We start from the raw sequence: 23784 nt of genomic DNA on the forward strand, positions 1-23784 counted from the left end.
TTTATATATATATTTTTTTCATATATGAATCTTTTTCATCAAAGTGAGATCACATTGAATTGTTTTTTTTTTTTAAGATTTTATTTATTTATTCATGATAGACACGGAAAGAGAGGCAGAGACAGGCAGAGGAGGAGAAGGCTCCATGCAAGGAGCTTGATGTGATCCCAGGAATCCGAATCAGGCCCTGAGCCAAAGGTAGATGCTCAACTGCTGAGCCACCCAGGCATCCCTGTGCATATTGTTTATAATGCATGTTTTCCAGTTACTTATCTTTACCTTCCAAGACGATATATTTTCATCTCATCTAATACTCAGTCTGGATTCAAATCTTCCCAGTTACCTCAAAAAGGTGTTTTGCAGCTTCCCTGTCTAAACAAGGGTCCAGGACATCTGGGTGGCTCAGTAGTTGAGCGTCTGCCTTTGGCTCAGGGCATGATCCTGGGGTCCTGGGATTGAGTCCTGCATCGAGCTCCCTGCATGGAGCCTGCTTCTCCCTCTGCCTGTGTCTCTGTCTCTCTCTGTGTCTCTCATAAATAAGTAAAATCTTTTTTAAAAAGTAAGAATTTTACATTTTCCATTGCAACTCATACCTTATCCCAAAAATATAATTGGGAAACACTAACCTAAGGACTAACCTAAGGACTAAGGAAACTCCAGGATGCATTACTTTCAGTTACACAACCAGGAAAGTAATAGGCAAACCAGGGTGAATTGCTACCCTACTGTCTGGTCACAGTTGGAGGGCACTTGAGGAAATATATATAAATGATTAGTTAAAATCATAACACAGTTCAGACCATTTTAATTATACAAAATAATTATTTAGATACTTAAATACTTTTAAAACTAAATGGTGTGAACTGTGTATCATTTATGCATCTAGATGGAGGATATATGCTTAGGAAAATATAACTAAAATTCTGTGTTGTGGTGTGCCTGGCTGGCTCATTTGGTAGAACATGTGACTTGGGTGATGAGTTCAAGCTCCATGCAGAACTTACTAAAAAAAAAGTTCCATGTCCTACTTCTCGAACTTAAAAAAAAATAATAAGCAACATCTTCTATCAGTCTTCTATCCTTCAGTGTTACATCATTGTTAAAATCATACCGTAAGCTGACAGCCATTGCAGTGTACTGCTCCCAAGAGACAGGACCAGGGCAAGTCAGAGCCAGATGGGCACTGGGTGATTCTGTATTACACTGAAAAAAAAAAAAAAATAACCATACATAGGCAGAGAAGATCCTAAGAGACCAAGAAGCAAAACGTCATCATAGGCATTCTTTGTGCAAACTTGCCAAGAGGAGCACGAGAAGCAACCAGATACTTGTCACCTTCTCAGAGTTTTACAAAAAGTGCCCAGAGAGGTAGAAGGACATGTCTGCTGAAGAGGAAGGTAACTTTGAAGACATGGCAAATGCAGACAAGGCAGTTGCAAAAGAAATGGATAACTGCATTCTTCCTAAAGGAGAAACAAAAACAAAGTTCAAGGATCCAGATGCACCGAAGAGGCTACATTGAGTCTTGTTGAGTAATGCCCCTGATCCAAGGAGAACATCCTGCCTATGCACTGGTCATGCTGCAAAGGAACAGGGAGAGATGTGGAATAGCATTGCTGCAGATGACAAGCAGTCTTAGGACAACATGGCTGCTGAGGAGAAATAGATAAAGCAGATAAATTGCTGAAATATGAAATATAAAATATAAAAATAAGTTTATGTGACAAAAAAAAGGAGTCCTCAAAAAAAAAAAAAAAAAAAAAAAAGAGTCCTCAAAGCTGAAAACCAGAAAAAGGATTAGAAAAAGGATTAGAAGATGGAGAGGATGAGGAGGAGGATGAAGATGATGATGATGATGATGATAAATAAGTGGGTTCTACTTTCTTTCTCATCTCTAAAGTATACAACTTACTCCTTTTGAAGAAAAAAAGTGAAATGTAAAACTGTGGGAAACTTGTTTTTAAACTGTACAGTGTCATTTTCTATATAGTTAACACCCTATCAAATGTGTCTTTAGCTAGCCCTGTCCTGGTGGCATTTTCAGCAGCCACTACCCTTGCCTGGCACAGTAGGGGAATGTCAAGCAGCAAAGAAATCTAAAGTAGGTTTTTGTTGGTACATGGACTTTTCATCTTCAGTTGTTTCTAATGTGTGTTTTTTATTTTTAAAGATTTACGAGGGGCACCTGGGTGGCTCAGTGGTTGAGCATCTACCTTTGGCTCAGGGTTTGATTCCGGAGTCCCAGGACCAAGTCCCACATCAGGATTCTTGTATGGAGGCTGTTTCTCCCTCTGCCTGTGTCTCTGCCTCTCACTCTCTCTCTCTGTCATGAATAAATAAATAAAATCTTAAAAAAAAATTGTTCGTATCTTAAAAAAAAAAAAAAGATTTACGAGAGAGAGAGAAAGAGATTGCAAGACACTCAAGAGAGTGGCAGGGAGAAGGACTCCTTGCTGAGTAGGAACCCTGATGTGAGGCTCAATCCCAGGACCCCAGGACCCCAGGATCAGGACCTGAGCCAAAGGCAGACACTTAACCAACTAAGCCACCCAGGCACCCCCAATGTGTCTTATACAAATTAATTGCTGTTCTCTTAATTGGATACCACTTTACGATCACAAGAAATTTACATTTGTCTCATTAATATTCTAAATACTTCTGGATAAAATCAATTTTTTACTGGAAAATAAAAATCATACCCTAAAGCTATATTTTACCTTAGAAAATGCTATCCTATACACAAAACACATTCTTTAAAACTTATATTTTTAAAAACAATTTATTTTGCACGTAGTTACTTAAACCGTTAGGAAGGTTTGTTTGTTTTAATGTAGAAGCATGTATTTTACAATAAGATAGTGATTTGTTCTTTGAGGAACTTTAGGGTTCTTCTGCAGCTGGATTGTGACAAAGCTTTGGTTTGTTGGGATTATTTTTCAGTAGCCAATCAGCTAGCCAAATCTATGGAAAAAAGAAAAAAAAACTCTTAATAAACATTTCAATATATATACTATATAAATAATAAATATATACTATGAATGATATAAATTTATACTATATATACAAACTTACACTATAAGTAGTATAAATATATATCAATTTAAAACTTAGTTTTCAAAATCACTGAGAATGAGAAAATGACCATTAAAAAACTGAAACACTAAGTTTTGCATTATGCAAGATTGTGAAGTATAGATCCAAATTGGAAAAGAAGTAAACTATCTCCTTTTAACAGATGGCATGATCCTACATATAGAATCCCAAAGAATCCACAAGAAAGTTACTACAACTAATAAATGAACTCAGCAAAGTTGTAGGTGAAAAGATAACACAAAAATAATTTGTGTTGGGCAGCCTGGGTGGCTCAGTGGTTTAGCACCGCCTTCAGCCCAGGGCATGATCCTGGAGACCTGGGATCGAGTCCCGCGTGGGGCTCCCTGCATGGAGCCTGCTTCTCCCTCTGCCTGTGTCTCTGCCTCTCTCTTTCTTTGTGTCTCTCATGAATAAATAAAATCTTTAAAAAAAATCATTTGTGTTTCTACATATCAGCAATAACTCAAAAAGGAAAATAAGTAATAACTTTCATTTCAGTAGCATTAAAAAAAAATCTGGGAGTACATTTAACTAACTTGTATACTGAAAACTTTAAAATGTTGCTAAAAGACATTTAAAGACCTGAGTAAATGTAAAGATAACCTGTGTTCATGGATAGAAAGACTTAATACTATTTTTTCTTTTTTTTTTTTTAATGTTATTTTTAACGTAATCTCTATACCCAACGTGGGACTTGAACTCACAACCCTGAGATCAAACATCCCATGCCCCACCGACCAAGCCAACCAGGTGCCCCAAATGACTTAATACTGGTAAGACGTCATTATTATGCAAAGTGAGCTACAGATTCAATCCAATCCTTATGAAATTCCTAACAAATGGTTTTGCAGAAATGTTAAAGTCAATCCTCAAATTCATATGGAATTTCAAGAGGCTCTGAATATAGAAAACAATCATGAAAACAAAAAACAAACTTGGAGAATTTTCTGATTTCATTCCTTTTTTCTTTTTTTAAGTTTTTCATTTATTTACATAGTCTCTACACCCATTGTGGGGGTTACACTCATGATCCTGAGATCAAGAGCTGCATGCTTTTCTGACTGAGCCAGTCAGACACTACATTTTTTTTTTTTAAAGTAAACTCTACACCCAATGTGGAGCTTTAAGTCATGACCCCAAACTCAAGAGTCATATGTTCCAACGACTGAGCCACCCAGGAGCCTCCTGTCATCCACTTTTTTTTTTTTTTAAAGATTTTATTTATTTATTCGAGGCAGAGGGAGAAGCAGGTTCCATGCAGGGAGCCTGATATGGGACTCGATCCCTGGATCACACCCTAAACTGAAGGCAGATGCTCAACCACTGAGCCACCCAGGTGTCTCTCATCCACTTTTAACCAGAGTATAGAATGGTATAATCACTACAAAATTTGGCAATACTCATCCAAGTTAAAATTGTACATATCAAACACATCAAACAACATTATTTTAAAAATAGCATTTTTTTTTTTACTATTTCCATTTGTAGGAATTTATCCTATAGACATAGGGTACACAGACATATGAATGAAAATATTCACTGTTGGCGGTTTATAATAACAAAAGAGTAGAAACGACCTAAACTATTATCTATATGTGATCAATTAATAAACTGTAAAATATCAGTTCAAGAAAATGCCATAAGCTCTTCTTTTAAAACAGAGCAATTTTGTTTGTGGTGTTATTTAATAACTTATAATAAATATTGAGTATACAAGGTAAAAAGTATCAAATGGTGTGTTTAGTAGCTAGCATTTGTAAATGTTAATGTTAGGTAAAAATAAATATTGGGATCCCACATCAGGCTCCCTGCAGGGAGCCTGCTTCTCCCTCTGCCTGTGTCTCTGCCTGTGTCTCTGCCTCTTTCTGAGTCATGAATAAATAAATAAAATCTTTTTTAAAAAATTGCAGTTAATGTTTGAGCATGTATGCACCAGACATTCTAAGAATTTTACATGCATTCATACTTTTTTCTTTTTTTAAGATTTTATTTATTTATTCATGAGAGAGAGAGAGAGAGAGAGAGGCAGAGTCACAGGCAGAGGGAGAAGCAGGTTCCATGCAGGGAGCCTGACGTGGGACTCGATCCCTGGTCTCCAGGATCATGCCCTGGGCTGAAGGCGGCGCACTAAACCGCTGGGCCACAAGGGCTGCCCCTTTTTTTCTTTTAAGTAGGTTCCACACCCAGTATGGAGCCCAATGTGGCACTTGAACTCATGTTCCTGAGATGAAGACCTGAACTGATACCAAGAGTCAGATGCTGAGCACCTGGGTGGTTTAGTTGATTCAGCATCTGACTTCAGCTCAGGTCATAATCCCAGAGTCCTGGGATCGAGTCTTGCATTGAGCTACCTGCTCCAAATGGAGCCTGCTTCTCCCTCTCCCTCTGCCTTCCATTTCGCCTGCTTGTTCTCTCTCTTTTTCTGTCAAATAAAATCTTCAAAAAAAAAAAAAAAAAAAAGAGTTAAGTGCCTAACTGACTGAACCACCCAGGCACCCCCTGTACATTTATACATTTAACCTTAACAATATCTCTATTATGTAGGCAGGTATTAATCTATTTGCATTGTACTGGTGAGAAGAGAAACACTCAGAGGTTAGATATCTGGAATCAGAGTTGAATCCAGGCAAAATGACTTCAAAGACAGGCTTAGGAAATGGAGCCAGGGGTATCTTTTTCTTTTCTTTACATTTTTCAGTAGTATCAGGTTTCTTACTAAATAAACATATGTTTTGTCACGATGAAAATGTCTATTAAAGAAATAACCTATCTAGGGGCACCTGGCTGGCTCAGTCAGTAGGGTGTGTGTGACTCTTGATCTCGGGGGATTATGAGTTTGACCTCCACATTGGGTATATTTAAGAAAAATACATAAAAGGAAAAAAAAAAAGAGAAAAACCTGCCTATCTTTTATTTTTGGTAAAAGTGACAAAGTTAGTAGGAGAGATTAAATCTTTTGTCTTCCAAAGGGGATTCCTTTTTATTTTTATTTTTTTAATTTTTTAAAAGATTTTATTTATTTATTTATGATAGTCACACAGAGAGAGAGAGAGAGGGGCAGAGACATAGGCAGAGGGAGAAGCAGGCTCCATGCGGGGAGCCCGATGTGGGATTCGATCCCAGATCTCCAGGATCGCGCCCTGGGCCAAAGGCAGGTGCCAAACCACTGCGCCACCCAGGGATCCCCAGGGATTCCTTTTTAGAATGGTAACAGAGGCTAGAGATATTTTGTCACGGTTGGTAATTATAATAACCTTTACTGAGGTGACTGGCTGGCTCAGTGGGAAGAACATGTCATTCTTGATTTTGAGGTTGTGAGTTCCAAGCTCCATGTTGGATATAAAGCTTACTTAAAAAATAAATAAGTGAAATAACCTTCCTTGATTATCTCTCAGTCTTCAAATGAGTGGGAGGACCTGCAAGGAAGGAGCAGAGAAGACATATGGCCCTGGACAACCTACTAGTTCCTCTTACCCAACTATTCTTCCACCTGACTGAACAATGCTGAGGTACCTAGGGACATGAATAAATATATTTTCAATGGAAAAATTTAGATATCATTAAAAATTAAAATGTTGAACAAAATTCAAATATATATCTAATTTTATCATTTGATTATATAAATTATACCCCAAAACAATGCTCTGCATTTGAAGGCCATAGTAACTGAAAATGTATTTAGAAACAATGTTGTTGGGATCCCTGGGTGGCGCAGCGGTTTGGCGCCTGCCTTTGGCCCAGGGCGCGATCCTGGAGACCCGGGATCGAATCCCACATCGGGCTCCCAGTGCATGGAGCCTGCTTCTCCCTCTGCCTGTGTCTCTGCCTCTCTCTCTCTCACTGTGTGCCTATCATAAAAAAAAAAAAAAAAAAAAAAAATTTAGAAACAATGTTGTTGATGGTTGATGGGACACCTGGGTGGCTCAGTGGTTTGGTGCCTGCCTTTGGCCCAGGGTGTGATCCTGGAGTCCCAGGATTGATTCCCACATTGAGCTCCCTGCATGGAGCCTGCTTCTCCCTCTGCCTGTGTCTCTGCCTCTGTCTCTCATGAATAAATAAGTAAAATCTGTAAAAAAAGAAAAAATAGAAACAATGTTGTTGTTTTTTTGCTTTATAGGAACAATGTTCTTAAAGAGTTAAAATGCAACAAAAGAATAAGTAATCAAAAGTTATATATAAGTATCTAAAATGTATATGAAATGGTTTTTATTTTTTTTAATTTTTTTTTAATTTTATTTTTTTTAATTTTTATTTATTTATGATAGTCACACACAGAGAGAGAGAGAGGCAGATACATAGGCAGAGGGAGAAGCAGGCTCCATGCACCTGGAGCCCGACGTGGGATTCGATCCAGGGTCTCCAGGATCGCACCCTGGGCCAAAGGCAGGCGCTAAACCGCTGCGCCACCCAGGGATCCCTGAAATGGTTTTTAAAATGCTCTTAATACTTCCACTGTTTCAAAAAAATACAATATTCTAAATATGAAAACTATAGACAACTTCTTTAGTGTGAATAAAAAGAGTTCTTACAAAAGGATCCGCTGGTTTCTCCTTACAAAGTGTTGTGAGTCCTTGAAGCAGAGTTGGTGTTACATATAAATTTAAATAGTCCTTAGCAGCTTGTCCAACTGGAATGGGCTCAATAATCACTGCAAATACAAATGTATTCCCCTTAAAACACAAATGATGAAATATTATATAATCATTACAAAGAAAGAAATTTTAGTAGATGATACTTATAAAAGTTTTTTTTTTCATAAAAAACAGAACTAGACACATAGCATACATAGTTTGTTCAAACACACACAAGCACTGGGACACCTGGGTGGCTCAGTGGTTGAGCATCTGCCTTCGGCTCAGGGTGTTATCTCACGTCTTGGGATGGAGTCCCATTTTGGGCTCCCTGTAAGGAGCCTGCCTCTCCCTCTGCCTATGTCTCTGCCTCTCTCTCTCATGAATAAATAAATAAATCTTTTTTTTCAAGATTTTATTTATTCATGAGAGACACAGAGAGAGAGAGAGAGAGGCAGAGACACGGCAGAGGGAGAAGTAGGCGCCGTGCAGGGAGCCCGACGCAGGACTTGATCCCGGGTCTCCAGGATCATGCCCTGGGCTGAAGGTGGCGCTAAACCACCGAGCCACCCGGGCTGCCCTAAATAAATAAATCTTAAAATAATAATAATAATAATCTTTTTTAAAAATTGAAAACTTCATAAACTCTAGATAAACGTCCCTTATTTCATATGATTTGCAAATATTTCCTACTAGTTTGTGGCTAACCTCAATATTTTTATTATTTTTATTATTTTTTAAAATATTTTATTTATTTATTCATGAGAGACACAGAGACACAGGCAGAGGGAGAAGCAGGCTCCATGCAGGGAGCCTGATGTGGGACTCAACCCGGGACTCCAGGATCATGCCCTGGGCCGAAGAGAGGCGCCAAACCGCTGAGCCATCCAGGGATCCCTTCTCAATTTTTTTTTTTTTTAAGATTTTATTTATTTATTCATGAGAGACATAGAGGGAGAGAGGCAGAGACACAGGCAGAGGGAGAAGCAGGCTCCCTGCAGGGAGCCTGATGCGGGATTCGATCCCTGGCGGGGTCACGCCCTAAGCTGAAGGCAGATGCTCAACCTCTGAGCCACCCAGGCGTCCCCTCAATATTTTTAATGTTGGCTTTTGAAACATTAAAAGGGACATATTCTTTTTTTTTTTTTTAACATTTTATTTGTTTATTCATAGAGACACAGAGAGAGAGAGAGGCAGAGACACAGGCAGAGGGAGAAGGCTCCATGCAGGGACCCTGATGTGGGACTCGATCCCAGGTCTCCGGTATCACGCCCTGGGCTGGAGGCGGCACTAAACCCGCCGATCCACCAGGGCTGCCCAAAAGAGACATATTCTTATTCATCTTCATATTTCTTTTAATTTTGAGGTAGCCTAATTTATCAATAGTTTTTTGTATCATGTTTTTGATGTCATATTAAAAAAAATCCCTTTGTCCAACCCAAGATCATGAAGATTTTCCATGTTTTCTTCTAGATATTTTTAGCTCTTGTGTTTAGGTCTATGATCCATTGTTAAGTTTTGTATTAGGTGTGAAACAAGGATCTGAATTCTTTCTCTCTTTTCTTTTTTTGCATGTGGATATTCAGTTGTCCTAGCATCATTTGCAGAAAAGATCATCCTTTCCCCATCAGACTGTCCAGGTGCCTTTGTTGAAAATCAACTGACCATAAATGTAAGGATTTATTCCTAGATTCTCACTTCTGTTTCATAATCTAAATATCTAGTAAAATACTGTCTTAATTATCTCTTAATTATTGTCGTCTCATAGTAAGATTTGAAATAAGATTAGTGGAAGCTCTCCAACTTATTTCTTCTGTTTAAAAATTGTTTTACCTTGCCTAAATCTTTTGCAATTCCATATAAATTTTCGAATCAGCTTGCCAACTTCTACATAAAAGAATGTATGGATTTTGATAGGAAGTGCATTAAATTAATTGGTCAGTTTGGAAAGAACTGCCATCCGAACAATACTGACTCTTCTAATCCATCAATACGGGATGTCTCTTTATTTTAGATAGTCTTTCACTTCTTTCAGTAATTTTTTTTAAAGATTTTATTTAAAAAAAAATAAAGATTTTATTTGTTTATTCATGAGAGACACAGAGAGAGAGGCAGAGACACAGGCAGAGGGAGAAGCAGGCTCCATGCAGGGAGCCCGATGTGGGACTTGATCCCAGAACCCCAGGATCATGCCCTGAGCCAAAGGCAGATGCTTAACCGCTGAGCCATCCAGTGTCCCTCTTTCATTAGTGTTTTATGCATTTCAGTGTATAAGAATTGCATTTCTTTTGTTAAATTTATTCCTAAGTATTATTTATTTATGTAATTTCAGTATAAGTGACACACAGTGTGTTATACTAGTTTCAGGTATACAACATAATGATTCAACAATTCTATATATTGCTCAGTGTTCAAGTGTACTCTTAATCCCCCCCTTTGGGATGCTTGGGTGGCTCAGTGGTTGAGCATCTGCCTTCAGCTCAGGTCGTAATCCCAGGGTCCTAGGATCGAGTCCCACATCAGGACCTCTGCATGGAGCCTGCTTCTCCCTCTGCCTGTGTCTCTGCCTCTCTCTCTCTCTCTCTCTGTCTCTCTCATGAATAAATAAATAAATCTTAAAAAAAAAAATCCCCCCTTCACCTATTTCATCATCCCCCACCCAGCTATTCTTTGGTAACCAACAGTTTGTTTTCTTTTTTCTTTCTTTCTTTCTTTCTTTCTTTCTTTCTTTCTTTCTTTCTTTCTTTCTTTCTTTCTTTCTTTCTTCTTCTTTCTTTCTTTCTTTCTTTCTTCTTTCTTTCTTTCTTTCTTTCTTCTTTCTTTCTTTCTTTCTTTCTTTTTCTTTCTTCTTTTTTTTTAACAGTTTGTTTCTAAGACTGTATTTTGGTCTCTTTTTTCTTTGTTTATTTTGTTTTGTAAATCCCACCTATGAGTGAAATAGTATTTATTATTTTGATGCTATTGTGAATGACATTATTTCTTTCATTTTTAGATTGTTTCTACATTTTTTTTAAGATTATTTGAAATAGAGTGCACATGAGCAAGGAGGGGTGGGTGGGTCAGAGAGAGACAAAGAGAAAGAGAGAATCCTGAAGCCGACTCCCTGCTGAAAGCCTAAACCCCACAACCCTGAGATCACGATCTGAGCTGAAATCAAGAGTCATTAGCTTAACTGACTGAGCCACCCAGGTGCCTATCTACCTCTATATATTTTTGCTGGTTATTTATTATTTGTCTAGCAACTAGGTTTGGGTAAATTAATGTGAAAATAAAGAATGTTTTCATGTTTCTTACACAGATGAACCTTCATGGCAGTTTTTGAAGATTTCTAATGACATTTGTAGTTTATATATTGTATTATTTTTATAGATTTTTAAAATATGCTCATCTTGAGAGCAGGGACATATTCTTATTCATCTTCATATTTCTGGCACATAGTAGGTAATTCAATAAATTTGTTAAGGAATGGAATATAGCAAAGCCATGAATTAGCCATCTCTATTGAAAGGGAGAGGTAAGGGCACTACTTTTTTTTCAAAGGTTAGGAACATGTCTGAATATCTTTATGGCTTGCTTGAGGGACTCCTCATACAAGATTTTGCACATGATTCTTGACTGATTGGTAAGCAAGAGGGAGCTCATACCCCAAACCCTGAGAATTTACTCCAAAGAACTTCACAATCTCACAGAAAAGATCTGCAGCATGGCAGGTAATCATTTATATTTATCTTACAACTGCTGCTTCTCAAATGTCTAACTATGTCTCTTAAACTCATGTTAAGAGGACAAATTAATGGGTAAAATCAAAAGCAATCTAAAATACCAGTTTAGGGATATAATCCTATGAGTAAGAAGTGCTTCCCCCCAAAAAGGACTAGAAAAAACAAAACAATAATAGCAGTTAATAGTTGAGCACATATGCACCAAACACTCTTAAGAATTTTACATGCATTTATACGTTCAACCCTAACAATATCCCTAGTAGGTAGGAAGGTACTAATAATATTTGCATTTTACTGATGAGAAGAGAAAAACTCAGAGGTTAGATGCCTGGAGTCAGAGGAAAGATGTAATTCACTAGTAGGACTAAATCTAAAGTACTATCACATTAAAAAGACATTTCATGTTTGAGATGTACTTTAAAATAATATGGAAGCATGAGAAGTTGAAGAGATTATAGATGAAATAAGACCGATCATAATTATCTAAGTTGGGTGATAGGTTCATTAGGAATTTATTATAGGAATTTATTATATTATTTTGTCTACTTTTGATGTTTGAAATTTTCCACAATAATTCCAAAGAAAAAGATACCCTAATGGAAGAGACATATGATAAAAATTAGATCAATAACAATAAAATATGTAAGTAGGCAAATCCTTTCGTGTACAGATACCTATAAGACAGTTTTTGTGAGGCATCCAGCAGGCTCAGTGGGTGGAGCATGAGGCTCTTTATCTCAAGGTCATGAATTCAAGACCTACATTCACTGTAGAGATTACTTAAAAATTAAAAAATGAAAGTAAAATAAATAAAAATCAATAGCTAAAAAACCAAAACAAAACCCATCAGCTTTTGTTTGTCTAAGAATCAGGACCTATAGTGCTGCATGGGTGGCTCAGTTGGGCTCAGGTCATGATCCCAGGGATGAGCCCCATCTGGGTGACCAGTAGGCTCCCTGCTCAGGGGGAGTCTGCTTCTCTCTCTCCACCACCCCATCCCACACTCATGCTCTCTCTTAAATAAATAAATATCTTTTTAAAAAGGAAAAAAAAAAGATTCAGGACTTTTATTTTTAAAAATATTTTATTTATGTATTCATGAGAGACACAGATAGAGAGAGAGAGAGAGAGAGAGAGAGAGAGAGAGGCAGAGACAGAAGCAGGTTCCATGCAGGGAGCCTGATGTGGGACTCAATCCCGGGTCTCCAGGATCAGGCCCTGGGTGAAGGCGGTGCCAAACCACTGAGCCACCCGGGCTGCCCACCGATTCAGGACTTTTAAATCTCCAAGACTGATTTATTTTCTTTGAATAAATCATCAGTAGAAAATACTAAGGTATAGGCCTAAATGACTTAAGAGAAAAATAATAGGCCAAAAAAATATTTGAAGCTTCCCAAGGCTTTACATCTTTTTCTTTGTAACAGAAATCACCAAGTTTTCTTCTGGATATAAAAATATTATTATTTTTAAATTTTATTTATTTATTCATGAGAGACACAGAGAGAGAGAATGAGAGAGGCAGAGGGAGAAGCAGGCTCCATGCAGGGAGCCCAATGTGGGACTCGATCCTGGGTCTCCAGGATCACACCCTGGGCTGAAGGCAGTGCTAAACCACTGAGCCACCTGGGCTGCCCTAAACATATTATTGAAAACAAACTAAAAACCTCAATGCTGTTCCTTACTATGCCCACATCTAAAGATTTACAACTTCCATAACAGGAAGGGAACAAAAAAGGGCCTGAGACCTACTAATTTCACAATAAACTATGAGAGAAAGTGAGAAATCTATCATAATTTCCAAGGGAGACTGCTTTTGTCATGTGTAACAAACTTATGCATTAGGGAGAACTTCAGGAATTGCAACAAAGGAGAAGAGAAACCCTAAACATGGCTAATAAAAAAGTAAACATCAAAAGATTCCCCACAGGACCAATTTAGTTCTGAGGGAAATATTGAGTTTTACATTCTTGGTCTCAAGACTGTAAGTAACTATAACTTGAAAATATGACAAAATATACAGAGAAAAACTCTGTTCTTTCCTAGCTACATCACCCAAATGAAAGAAAAAGCAAGCAACAGGGACATGTACTTGACTAAATTACTCATCAGTAACTCACCATCAGGAAACATGAATTGAATTTCTCTTTCTGCTGCGGCAAAATCATTGCTCCCGTGAAGTGCATTCCTTAAGTCATCTGTGCCATAAATTGCCCTTAGACTAAAAGTACGTTAGAAAAAATAAATAAATAAATAAATAAATAAATAAATAAATAAATAAATGTACGTTAGAGATGATGAACACCCAATGTGATAGCCTTTCCTTACTCTTTACATATGCATTCTACTTAGGAATTTTACAGAAGCATTGCCACTTCTCTCACATATGGAAGTTTTAATCTATTTTTTTTAATTTATTTTTGTTTATTTATGATAGTCATACAGAGAGAGAGAGAGGCAGAGACACAGGCAGAGGGAGAAGCAGGCTCCATGCACCGGGAGCCCGACGTGGGATTCGATCCCGGCTCTCCAGAATCGCGCCCTGGGCCAAAGGCAGGCGCCAAACCGCTGCGCCACCCAGGGATCCCGGTTTTAATCTATTTTGAATTTAAGGTTAAATCTATCTAGATGAGTGTCAACTATATTTAAATCTGCAGGAGGGATACATTGGAAAATAGGAATTTGTTGGGTGAAGAGGTGTTGCTTTGTGAGAAGTGAAAGGGCAACATATATTAAAAAATGTAAGAATTCAATGTCCTCCCTGGTTTCCAAACTTTGATGATAATGCTGAAAATCTGGTTTTCCGGCCTTCTACTACCAAAATTATTTTAAAAAGCCATGCCAATTTTCCTATGGAAAAATCCTATGTCAGTGGCAGTTTAATTCAAGGATGAGAGAATTAGTCTAATCAGTCATAAATCAGACATTCCCTGAGGACTTTTGGGGTACTTGGTATTAAGATAAACATTTCTATACCTAAAATGTAAAACTGACTCTACCCTCATCCCAAATAAAAAACCAAAAAGTTGGCTTAGGAAAACTTTCAAATGAAAATAAACTGCTATTACAATCAGTTTTGGGAGTGTTTTTTGTTGTTTTTTTCATTTTTATAGTTGGATTCCATTTTTCCCCGTTGGAAAGTTACCTGTCTGGGTGTGTCTCCTTAGCTACTAAGGTATTAGTTGGTCCCAAAAGTTCTTTCCAGTAAGAGATGGCTTTATGTCTAGCTAATATCATGGCAACAAGTGGTCCAGAACTCATGTAAGCTGTTAAATTGGGGAAAAACATTTTCCCATACTGTTCCACATAAAAGTTACTACAGTGCTCAGGGCTGAGATGCAGTTTTCTTCTCTATAAGAGAAACAAAGTCAACAAAAGTATTTAAAATGACAGTTCAATAATAATTAAGTCATTAATAACTTGAAATTAATACTAATCTGATTATAAATTTGAGATTTTTGTATTACAAAGAAAGGGAGAGGTAAGAAAGCTAAATGTAGGGCAGCCCGGGTGGCTCAGGGGTTTGGCTCCACCTTCAGCCCAGGGCCTGATCCTGGAGACCGGGGATTGAGTCCCATGTTGGCTTCCTGCATGGAGCCTGCTTCTCCCTCTGCCTGTCTCTGCCTCTCTGTCTCTCATGAATAAACAAAATCTTAAAAAAAAAACAAATTGATAATGAGGGGCACCTAGGTGAGTCATTTGGTTAAGTGTCTGACTTCAGCTCCGATTTCTCAGGGCTCTGATGTCGAGCCTTCAGCTGGGGGGTAGGGAGGATTCAGCTCAGCAGCGGGTCTGCTTCTCCCTTGCTCTTGCTCTCTGCTCCTCTCCCTGCCTCATGCTCACTCTCTCAAAAATAAAAAATGGATAATGAATCAGTAATTCTGGAGTGTCTAGGTGGCTCAGTTGGTCTGCCTTGGGCTCAGGTCTTAGGGTCTTAGGATGAAGCCTCCCATGGGGCTCCCTGCTCAGCAGGGTGTCTGCTTCTCCCTCTGCCCACAGCCCATCCACTGCCCCCACCATGCTGTCTCTCAAATAAATAAATACTAAAAAAAAAAAAAAAATCAGGTCAGGAAGCCTGGCTGGTTCAGCCAGTGGAGCATGTGGCATGTGACTCTTGGTCTTGGGGTTTTGAATTTGAGCCCCACCCTGGGTGTGAAGACTGATTAAAAATAAAATCTTCAGGAGTGCCTGGATGGCTCAGTCAGTTAAGCTTCTGCCTTGGGCCCACATCATGATCCCAGGGTCCTGGGACCCAGCCCTGCATTAGAGCCCCACATCAGGCTCCCTGCTCAGTGGGGAGTTTGCTTCTTTCTCTCCTGTTCCCCCTGCCTGTGCTCCCTGTCAAATAAATTTAAATAAATCTTTTTTTTTTCTGCCCCTCCTCCCATTCAAATTTAAATAAATCTTTAACAAAATAGGACCAGGTAAAATATTTTGGAATTTGGGTGAATATTTTCACAAAAAGAAGCAGTATTAAATAGTATCAGGAAAGGAAACTTTTATTTTGCTTTTTGTTTTTTGGGTTTTTGGGGAAACTTTATTTTGTAACAAAGCATAGACCGCCACCTACTGAAAGGATGCATCATTTTTCAGAGTCTCCCTAGGTGCAACAAGAAAGGTTCAAGTTCAATGGACTTCCAACTACAAGAAAGTCTTTTTTTTTTTTTTTTTTTTTTTAAGATTTTATTTATTTAGCAACGCCTGGGTGGCTCAGCGGTTGAGCATCTGGCTTTGGCTCAGGGAATGATCCCAGGAATCTGGGATTGAGTCCTGCATGGAGCCTGCCTCTGCCTCTCTCTCCCTCTGCCTTTGTCACTGCCTCTCTCTCTGTCTCTCATGAATTAAAAAGAAAAAAGAAAAAAAAAAAAAAAATAAAAAAAATAAAAAAATAAAAAAAAAAAAGAAAAAAGAAAAAAAAATATTTTATTTATTCATGAGAGATGGAGAGAGAAAGAGGCAGAAGCAGGCTTCCCTCGGAGCCGGGAGCCCGATGTGGGACTTGATCCCAGGACACTTGGGATCATGACCCAAGTAGAAGGCAGATGCTTAATGGACTGAGCCACCCCAATTGCCCCTAAAGCTTATTTTAAAAGCATACAGAACAAAGAATAAATATTGTACAATTCCACTTACATGAGATATCTGAAATAGTCAAAGTCAGAGAGACAAAAAAAAGCAGAATAGTGCCTACTATTCTTCCCTGTCTGGGAAGAGGGGTAAACAGAGTGAGTGAGTAATGAGCACAGTTTCAGTTTCAGATGAAGAAAAAGTATAAGAGATGGATGGTGATGGCTGAACAATAAAGGGAATGTACTTAAGATCACTAAACTGTACACCTAAAAATGATAAATTTATGTTGTATATATTTTATCACAATTAAAACAAGAATGAAGCATACACTATACCAAAGCTTTCTTGGGTATGAAATTTACTGCTGAAAAAAAAAAACACGAAATTTACTGCTGATTAGGAAAAGTGTTAAATATTAGTATTTATGCTAATTAACATTCTCACCAGTCAAGGACCAACTACTGCAAAGTAGGTTTTCATATTGAAATTCATATAGTCAAGAAAAAGAAATCTGAGAAATTACAAAACCATCTGGTTTAGTATAATCCTTGATTCTATTATTTAAAATTATGATGTGAGGCGCCTGGGTGCCTCAGTCAGTTAAGTGTCTGCCTTTGGCTCAGGTCATGATCCTGGGGTCCTGGGATCAAGTCCCAAGTCGGCTCCCTGCTCATCAAGGAGCCTACTTCTCCCTCTCTCTGCCTCCTCCCTCTCTTCATGCTCTCAAATAAATAAATAAAATCTTAAAAAAAATAAAGATGTGTCAGTATTTGTGATTCATAGGCATATTTAACATGAGCTACTTAAGTTTTTCACTGTTTCTAAAATACGGACTTCTAAAAAAAACTTAAATATGTTATCTTTATCTTATTTGTAGACTTCATTTAATATTTTTTCCCCCAAAACTTAATGGGTAATAAACTTACAGGGATAGGGCAACCCGGGGGGCTCAGCGGTTTGGCGCTGCCTTCAGCCCAGGGCCGGATCCTGGAGACCTGGGATTGAGTCCCACATCAGGCTCCCGGTTTGGAGCCTGCTTCTCCCTCTGCCTGTGTCTCTGCCTCTCTCTCTCTCATAAATAAATAAATAACATCTTTAAAAAATAATAAAAAAATAAATAAACTTAGAGGGATAAGAAATTCAAAACACTATAGAAAGGCATATTGAAAAATCAGATTTCCATTCCTGTCTTAATTCACCCTGTTCTTCCTTGCCCTCAAATAGGCAACCATTTTTAATCTCCTAGTGCTTCATTTTGCAAACACTGGCAAACATGAATATGTATTTTTCTATCACAAAAGATTGCTATATACAGCTGTCATCTTCCTTTTTGTAACAGAATGTGGAGAAGTTCCTCTTTTTTCATTTTCAATTAGTTGCATAGTAATCAATTTGGTGGTTTCATCAGGTTTTTTTTTTTTTTTTTAAATTTTATTTATTCATGAGAGAGACAAGCAGGAGGAGAAGCAGGCTCCTCACCTGGAGCCCAATCCTGGAGCCCAGGATTCTGGGATCACAACCTTAGCCAAAGGTAGACGCTCAACCACTGAGCTACTGTATTGCCCCTGTCAGAGTAAACTTAACCAATCCCCCCCCTCCTTTTTTTTAAAGATTTTATCTATTTATTCATTAGACAGAGAGACAGAGGCAGAGACACAGGCAGAGGGAGAAGCAGACTCCATGCAGGGAGCCCGACGTGGGACTCGATCCTGGGTCTCCAGGATCAGGCCCTGGGCAGAAGGCGGTGCTAAACCGCTGAGCCACCCAGGCCACCCTCCCTTTTTTTTTTTTTTTAGATTTTTTTTTTAATTTTTAAAAATTTGTTCATGAGAGATACAAAGAGAGAGAGAGAGAAAGAGAGAAAGAGAGAGAGGCAGAGACACAGGAGGAGGGAGAAGCAGGCTCCATGCCAGAACCCAAGGCGGGACTCGATCCCGGGACTCCAGGATCGCGCCCTGGGCCAAAGGCAGGCGCCAAACCGCTGAGCCACCCAGGGATCCCCTTTTTTTAGATTTTTAAAAAAGTGATCTCTACACCCAACATGGGGCTTGAATTTACAACCTCCAAATCAAGAGTCACATCTCTACCAACTGAGCCACCCAGGAGCCTCTATTCAACTAATCTAAGGCTGTGTTTGTTTTCAATCTTTTGCTCAAAAATAAACAAAGCTGCAAAAAATAACCTGTATATGTGTCATTTCATATTAATACATGGGTCACAGCAGGGATTCCCACGTTAGAACTGCTGAACCAAAGGATAGATATAATATTGTTAGGTAACTGCAAGATTCCCTTCCATACTTGTACCATTCACTTTTATATTTTTGCTAGATGGTATTTCAGTGGTGGGTTTTTAAAAAGATTTTGTTTTTGGGCAGCCGCGATGGCTCAACTGTTTAGCGCCGCCTTCAGCCCAGGGCATGATCCTGGAGATCCGGGTTAGAGTCCCACGACGGGTTCCTTGCATGGAGCCTGCTTCTCCCTCTGCCTGTGTCTCTGCCTCTCTGTGTATATCTGTCTGTCATGAATAAATAAATAAATGAATAAATAAATAAAATCGGGATCCCTGGGTGGCGCAGCGGTTTGGCGCCTGCCTTTGGCCTAGGGTGCGATCCTGGAGACGCAGGATCGATTCCCACGTCGGGCTCCCGGTGCATGGAGCCTGCTTCTCTCTGCCTGTGTCTCTGCCTCTCTTTCTCTCTCTGTGACTATCATAAATAAGTAAAAATTAAAATAAAATAAAATAAAATAAAATATTTTAAAAAATAAAAATAAAAAAATAAAAAGATTTTGTTTTTAAATAATTTTTACACCCAATGTGGGGCTCAAACTCACAACCCCAAGATCAACAGTTGCATGCTCTACCAACTAAGCCAGCCAGGCACCCTCAGTGTTTTGTGTTTTTCCTTCTTAGAGCTTGGTCATCTTTTCGTATGTTTAAGACATATTTGTTTTTCTGTGACCATCCACATGTTCTACCCATTTTCAACTTTTTATCTTTTTTCTATGAACTCTTCACATATTGAAAGATTAACCCTTTGTGTTAAGAATTGAGGATCTTTTTTCCATGTTTCATTTGTTCTCAAGTTTTTACTTTATGATGTTTAGTTGGCTATGCAGTTTTTTATGTTTATCGTTTTGTCAATCTTTTCTTTTATGGCTTCCAGACAATAAATCATAGTAAAAAAGGCTGTCCCCCAAAGGCTATCCCACTCGAAGAATAAAAAGAAATTCATGTATCTTTTCTTCTAGAATTTATACCATTTAAGTTTAAATATCTAAATCTTAGATCCTTTTGGAGTTTACCCTGGTTATACAGTATATTTGAATCCAACCTTTTTAATGGCTACCCAATTTTCCTAAAATTTTTATTTTTTTTAAGATTTTATTTATTTATTCATAAGAGAGAGAGAGAGAGGCAGAGACACAGGAGGAGGGAGAAGCAGGCTCCATGCCAGAACCCGAGGCGGGACTCGATCCTGGGACTCCAGGATCACACCCTGGGTGGAAGGCAGGCGCTTAAACCAGTGAGCCACCCAGGCTGCCCTTTCCTAACATTTATTAAGAAGTTCTTTACCTGAGTCTCTTAACTATATTAAATATTTCATTATACATTCCTGCACTATTTCCTTACACTTTCTTGTACCATTCCTATCCCGAGCTTTTACCTATGCTTCTAAACTCAAATGAAATTTCTTATCTTCCCTGAAGATGAAGTTTTCTTTTTAAAACCCTGACAAAACAGGGGCACCTGGGTGGCTTAGTCAGTTAAGTGTCTGCTTTAGCTCATGTCATGATCCCTGAGGCCCATATCTGACTTTCTGCTCAGCAACAAGTCTGCTTCTCCCTCTCTCTCTCCCTCTATGATCTCTCCGGCTCTCATTCTCTCTCAAAAAAATAAATACAATCCTTTTTAAAAGATAAAAACAAAGCACTGACAAAATAGACAATATGACACTTTACAAATATAAGAGAATTAAAAACCTGGAATTTCAAATAGGAATAATACAAAAAAGGAATATTCAAAATATTCCATTCTATTTGATAATCTTCATTTTTAAAAAGATTTTATTTATTTATTTATTTATTTATTTATTTATTTATTTATTTATTTATTCAAAAGAGACACAGAAAGAGAGGCAGAGACACAGGTAGAGGGAGGAGAAGCAGGCTCCATGCAAGGAGCCCAATGCGGGACTCAATCCTGGAAATCCGGGATCATGCCCTGAGCCAAAGGTAGACGCTCAACCACTGAGCCACCCTGGCGCCCCAAGATTTTATTTTTTATGAGAGATACAGAGAGACAGAGACAGAGGCAGAGACGTAGGCAGAGGGAGAAGCAGGCTCCTGCGAGGACCTTGGGATCACAACCTGAGCCAACATTAGAGGCTCAACCACTGAACCACCCAGGCATCCCTGTTTGATCATCTTTAACACTCTTCTTACATACATTTTCAAACTTTTACCAATGCAGGATAAGGCTTAAAACATTAAATGGTTTTGTTTTTGTTTTTGTTTTTTTAAGATTTTATTTATTTGAGAGGGGGAGAAAGAGAGAGACAGGAGCAGGAGGAGGAGCAGAGGGAGAATCAGGCTCCTCGCTGAGCAGGGAGCAGGAAGCAGGATGAGGGACTTGGTCCCAAGACCTGGAGATCACAACCTAACCAAAAGGCAGATGTTTAACCGACTGAGCCACTCAGGTGTCCCGAAACATTAAATGTTTGTTGTTGTTTTTTTTAAGATTTTATTTATTTATTTATTATTTATTTATTTATTTATTTTTATTTATTTATGATAGTCACAGAGAGAGAGAGAGAGAGGCAGAGACACAGGCAGAGGGAGAAGCAGGCTCCATGCACCGGGAGCCCGATGTGGGATTCGATCCCGGGTCTCCAGGATCGTGCCCTGGGCCAAAGGCAGACGCTAAACCACTGCGCCACCCAGGGATCCCATTTTATTGATTTATTCATGAGAGACAGAGAGAGGCAGAGACACAAGCAGAGGGAGAAGCAGGCTCCCTGTAGGGTGCCCAATGCAGGACTCGATCCTGGGACCTTGTGATCACAACCTGAGTCAAAGGTAGATGCTCAACCACTAAGCCACCCAGTTGCCCCCATTTTGAAAAAAAATTCCGGGTGCCTGGATGGCTCAGGGATTGAGCGCACCTGCCTTTGGCTCAGGTTGTGATCCCGGGGTCCTGGGATCGAGTCCCACATCGGGCTTTACACAGGGAGCCTGCTTCTCTCTCTGTCTATGTCTCTGCCTCCCTGTCTGTGTCTCTCATGAATTAATAAATAAAATCTTTAAAAAAATAATTGAAAAAAATTCCAACAATCTAAAAGCCCATCAATTGAGGAACAAGTAAATAACTTGTGGTTCATTCACACAGGGGAATATTACACAGAAGTTAGGAAGAATGAGAGATTCAGATATAATAACTGAGCAACTTTGTAAAAGGGGTCAAGGGAAGAAGACTGTCCTATTTTATAGGGGGAAATGTTTGTAAATGCTTACAAAAATCCTGCAAAGAAAAAAAATATCCTGCAAAGACAGAAGGCACTAAGTAGTTGCCTTTTCTGGAGATTGAGACTTGGGTGAGAGAGGAGAGGAGGAAAAGGAATTTTAATTCTCATTTTAGGGATCCCTGGGTGGCGCAGCGGTTTAGCACCTGCCTTTGGCCCAGCGCGATCCTGGAGACCCGGGATCGAATCCCACGTCGGGCTCCCAGTGCATGGAGCCTGCTTCTCCCTCTGCCTATGTCTCTGCCTCTCTCTCTCTGTGTGTGTGACTATCATAAATAAATAAAAATTAAAAAAATTAATTCTCGCTTTATATCCTTTTGAAAAATGAAAGAATTTATTTAATTTTTTAAAGATTTTATTTATTTGATAGAGAGTACAAACAGGGGGAGTGGCAGAGGGAGAGGGAGAAACAGGCTCCCCACTGAAGTGGGGAGTCCTATGCAGATCCTGGGACCCTAGGATCAAGACCTGGGCAGAAGGTAGATGCTTAACCAACTGAGCCACCCAGGTACCCCCTGAAAAAAACTTTAAAACTAACACATATAACTTTTATACTGAAAAATTAAAATAAATCTAAGTTTAGTACTAAGCACTAAAGCACTGAATAGGTTAACATATTTAAACTTTTTCTTTTTTTTTTTTTTAAGGAGCAAAGAGAATAAAAACCATCATCATCATGCCCAGAAGTTACCTGAACAATGGTGAATCCAGATCTGAGAATAATATCCTGTATCTCCTCCTCTTTGTCAGCAATATCTGGTTTGATAATAGCCAAAGTTTTTTCTACATATATCTGAGGTGGGGGCATTGATAGCTCCATTCTGCCTTTCCAGGGTACAATTTAGGAGATTCTCCACAGGTATCAACTGCAATGACATGCATCACCCCCACCCCAAATTTAATGTAATTGTGATTATAAACAGCATTATTAGGCGCTTGATTTTATTAGCTTATAAAGTTAGAAACTGCCGAATCTTTTTCGATAAGCAGTCTCAATAATACAATGGGGGGGGGGGGTGCGCCTCGCCTCGATGGCCCAGTCCAGGGAGCAGGTGCCTCCATCTCTGGATTGGGGTTCGAGCCCCAGGATGGGTGTAGAGATTACATAAATAAATAAACAAAAAGTACAATTTCTACTCTATGTCTAATTCATGCCCTTGGTTTTCCTAAACACTTTCGTTGAGGTACAGAGGCCAGGGGCAACCCGAAGGCCTGCGTGCGGCGCAGACTCTCGCAACTGCTGGTGAACTGTCTACCCTGCCCCCGCCCCCCCCCCACCCCCGCCCTTCTCCCGCCCCTCCCAGAAGGTCTTGCACTGGATCTGGCCTGACTGGAAAGCAGCATTCCCAGGTCCTAGTGCCAATTTGAAGTGCACTCGCAGACCCCACGGGAGCAGCCCTTCCGTACGCACTCACCCTGCCGCCCACTCCTGCTGGGCCACCGCAGCCTGTTGCTAAGAGACCCAAAGCAAAGTTCAGGGACGGTGGCTCCAGAGGGCCAATCCCAGCACAGCGCGTCACAGACTTTGGGTTCCTTTATAATGAAGAGAAGGGGCCACTACAAGTCTCTTTATTCCCCCCTTGCCAATCTTAGAGTACTAGACGTTTTCCAACATTGTCCTCATCTTATTTATTTTTTATTTTTATTTTTATTTTTTATTTATGATAGTCACACACACACACACACACACACACACACACACACACACACACACACACAGAGAGAGGGAGAGAGAGAGAGAGGCAGAGACACAGGCAGAGGGAGAAGCAGGCTCCATGCACCGGGAGCCCGACGTGGGATTTGATCCCGG

The 23784-nt window shown here is 39.2% G+C and overlaps 1 protein-coding gene across 3 annotated transcripts; it reads right to left on the bottom strand.

Annotated features, from left to right (window-relative positions):
- Positions 1-2760: 2760 nt before the first annotated feature.
- Positions 2761-23527, bottom strand: NME5 (NME/NM23 family member 5). Of its 3 annotated transcripts, XM_038552282.1 has the most exons (7): positions 23390-23527; positions 22666-22840; positions 14529-14734; positions 13504-13604; positions 7623-7741; positions 6473-6509; positions 2853-2961 (listed from the first exon to the last, which is right to left on the bottom strand). In XM_038552282.1, exons 2-6 carry the CDS (start codon positions 22792-22794, stop codon positions 6492-6494), a joined length of 573 nt encoding a protein of 190 aa, XP_038408210.1. In that variant the 5' UTR covers positions 22795-22840; positions 23390-23527; the 3' UTR covers positions 2853-2961; positions 6473-6491. The 3 variants fall into 3 exon arrangements, with proteins under 3 accessions (XP_038408208.1, XP_038408209.1, XP_038408210.1); XM_038552280.1 differs by lacking the exon at positions 6473-6509 and having other exon boundaries at positions 2761-2961; positions 23390-23526; XM_038552281.1 differs by lacking the exons at positions 6473-6509; positions 23390-23527 and adding an exon at positions 23306-23373 and having other exon boundaries at positions 2761-2961.
- Positions 23528-23784: the final 257 nt, after the last annotated feature.

Source organism: Canis lupus, chromosome 11, assembly GCF_011100685.1.
Source record: "Canis lupus familiaris isolate Mischka breed German Shepherd chromosome 11, alternate assembly UU_Cfam_GSD_1.0, whole genome shotgun sequence".
NCBI classification, from domain to species: Eukaryota; Metazoa; Chordata; class Mammalia; order Carnivora; family Canidae; genus Canis; species Canis lupus.

Excerpts from the sequence above, each read along its gene's own strand:
- NME5 (XM_038552280.1), bottom strand. The coding sequence starts at position 22,794 with ATGGAGCTATCAATGCCCCCACCTCAGATATATGTAGAAAAAACTTTG. Across the intron at positions 14,735-22,665 it reads CTGGATTCACCATTGTTCAG|AGAAGAAAACTGCATCTCAG; the intron begins GTAACTTCTGGG and ends TTTCTCTTATAG. Across the intron at positions 13,605-14,528 it reads AAGGAGACACACCCAGACAG|TCTAAGGGCAATTTATGGCA; the intron begins GTAACTTTCCAA and ends ACGTACTTTTAG.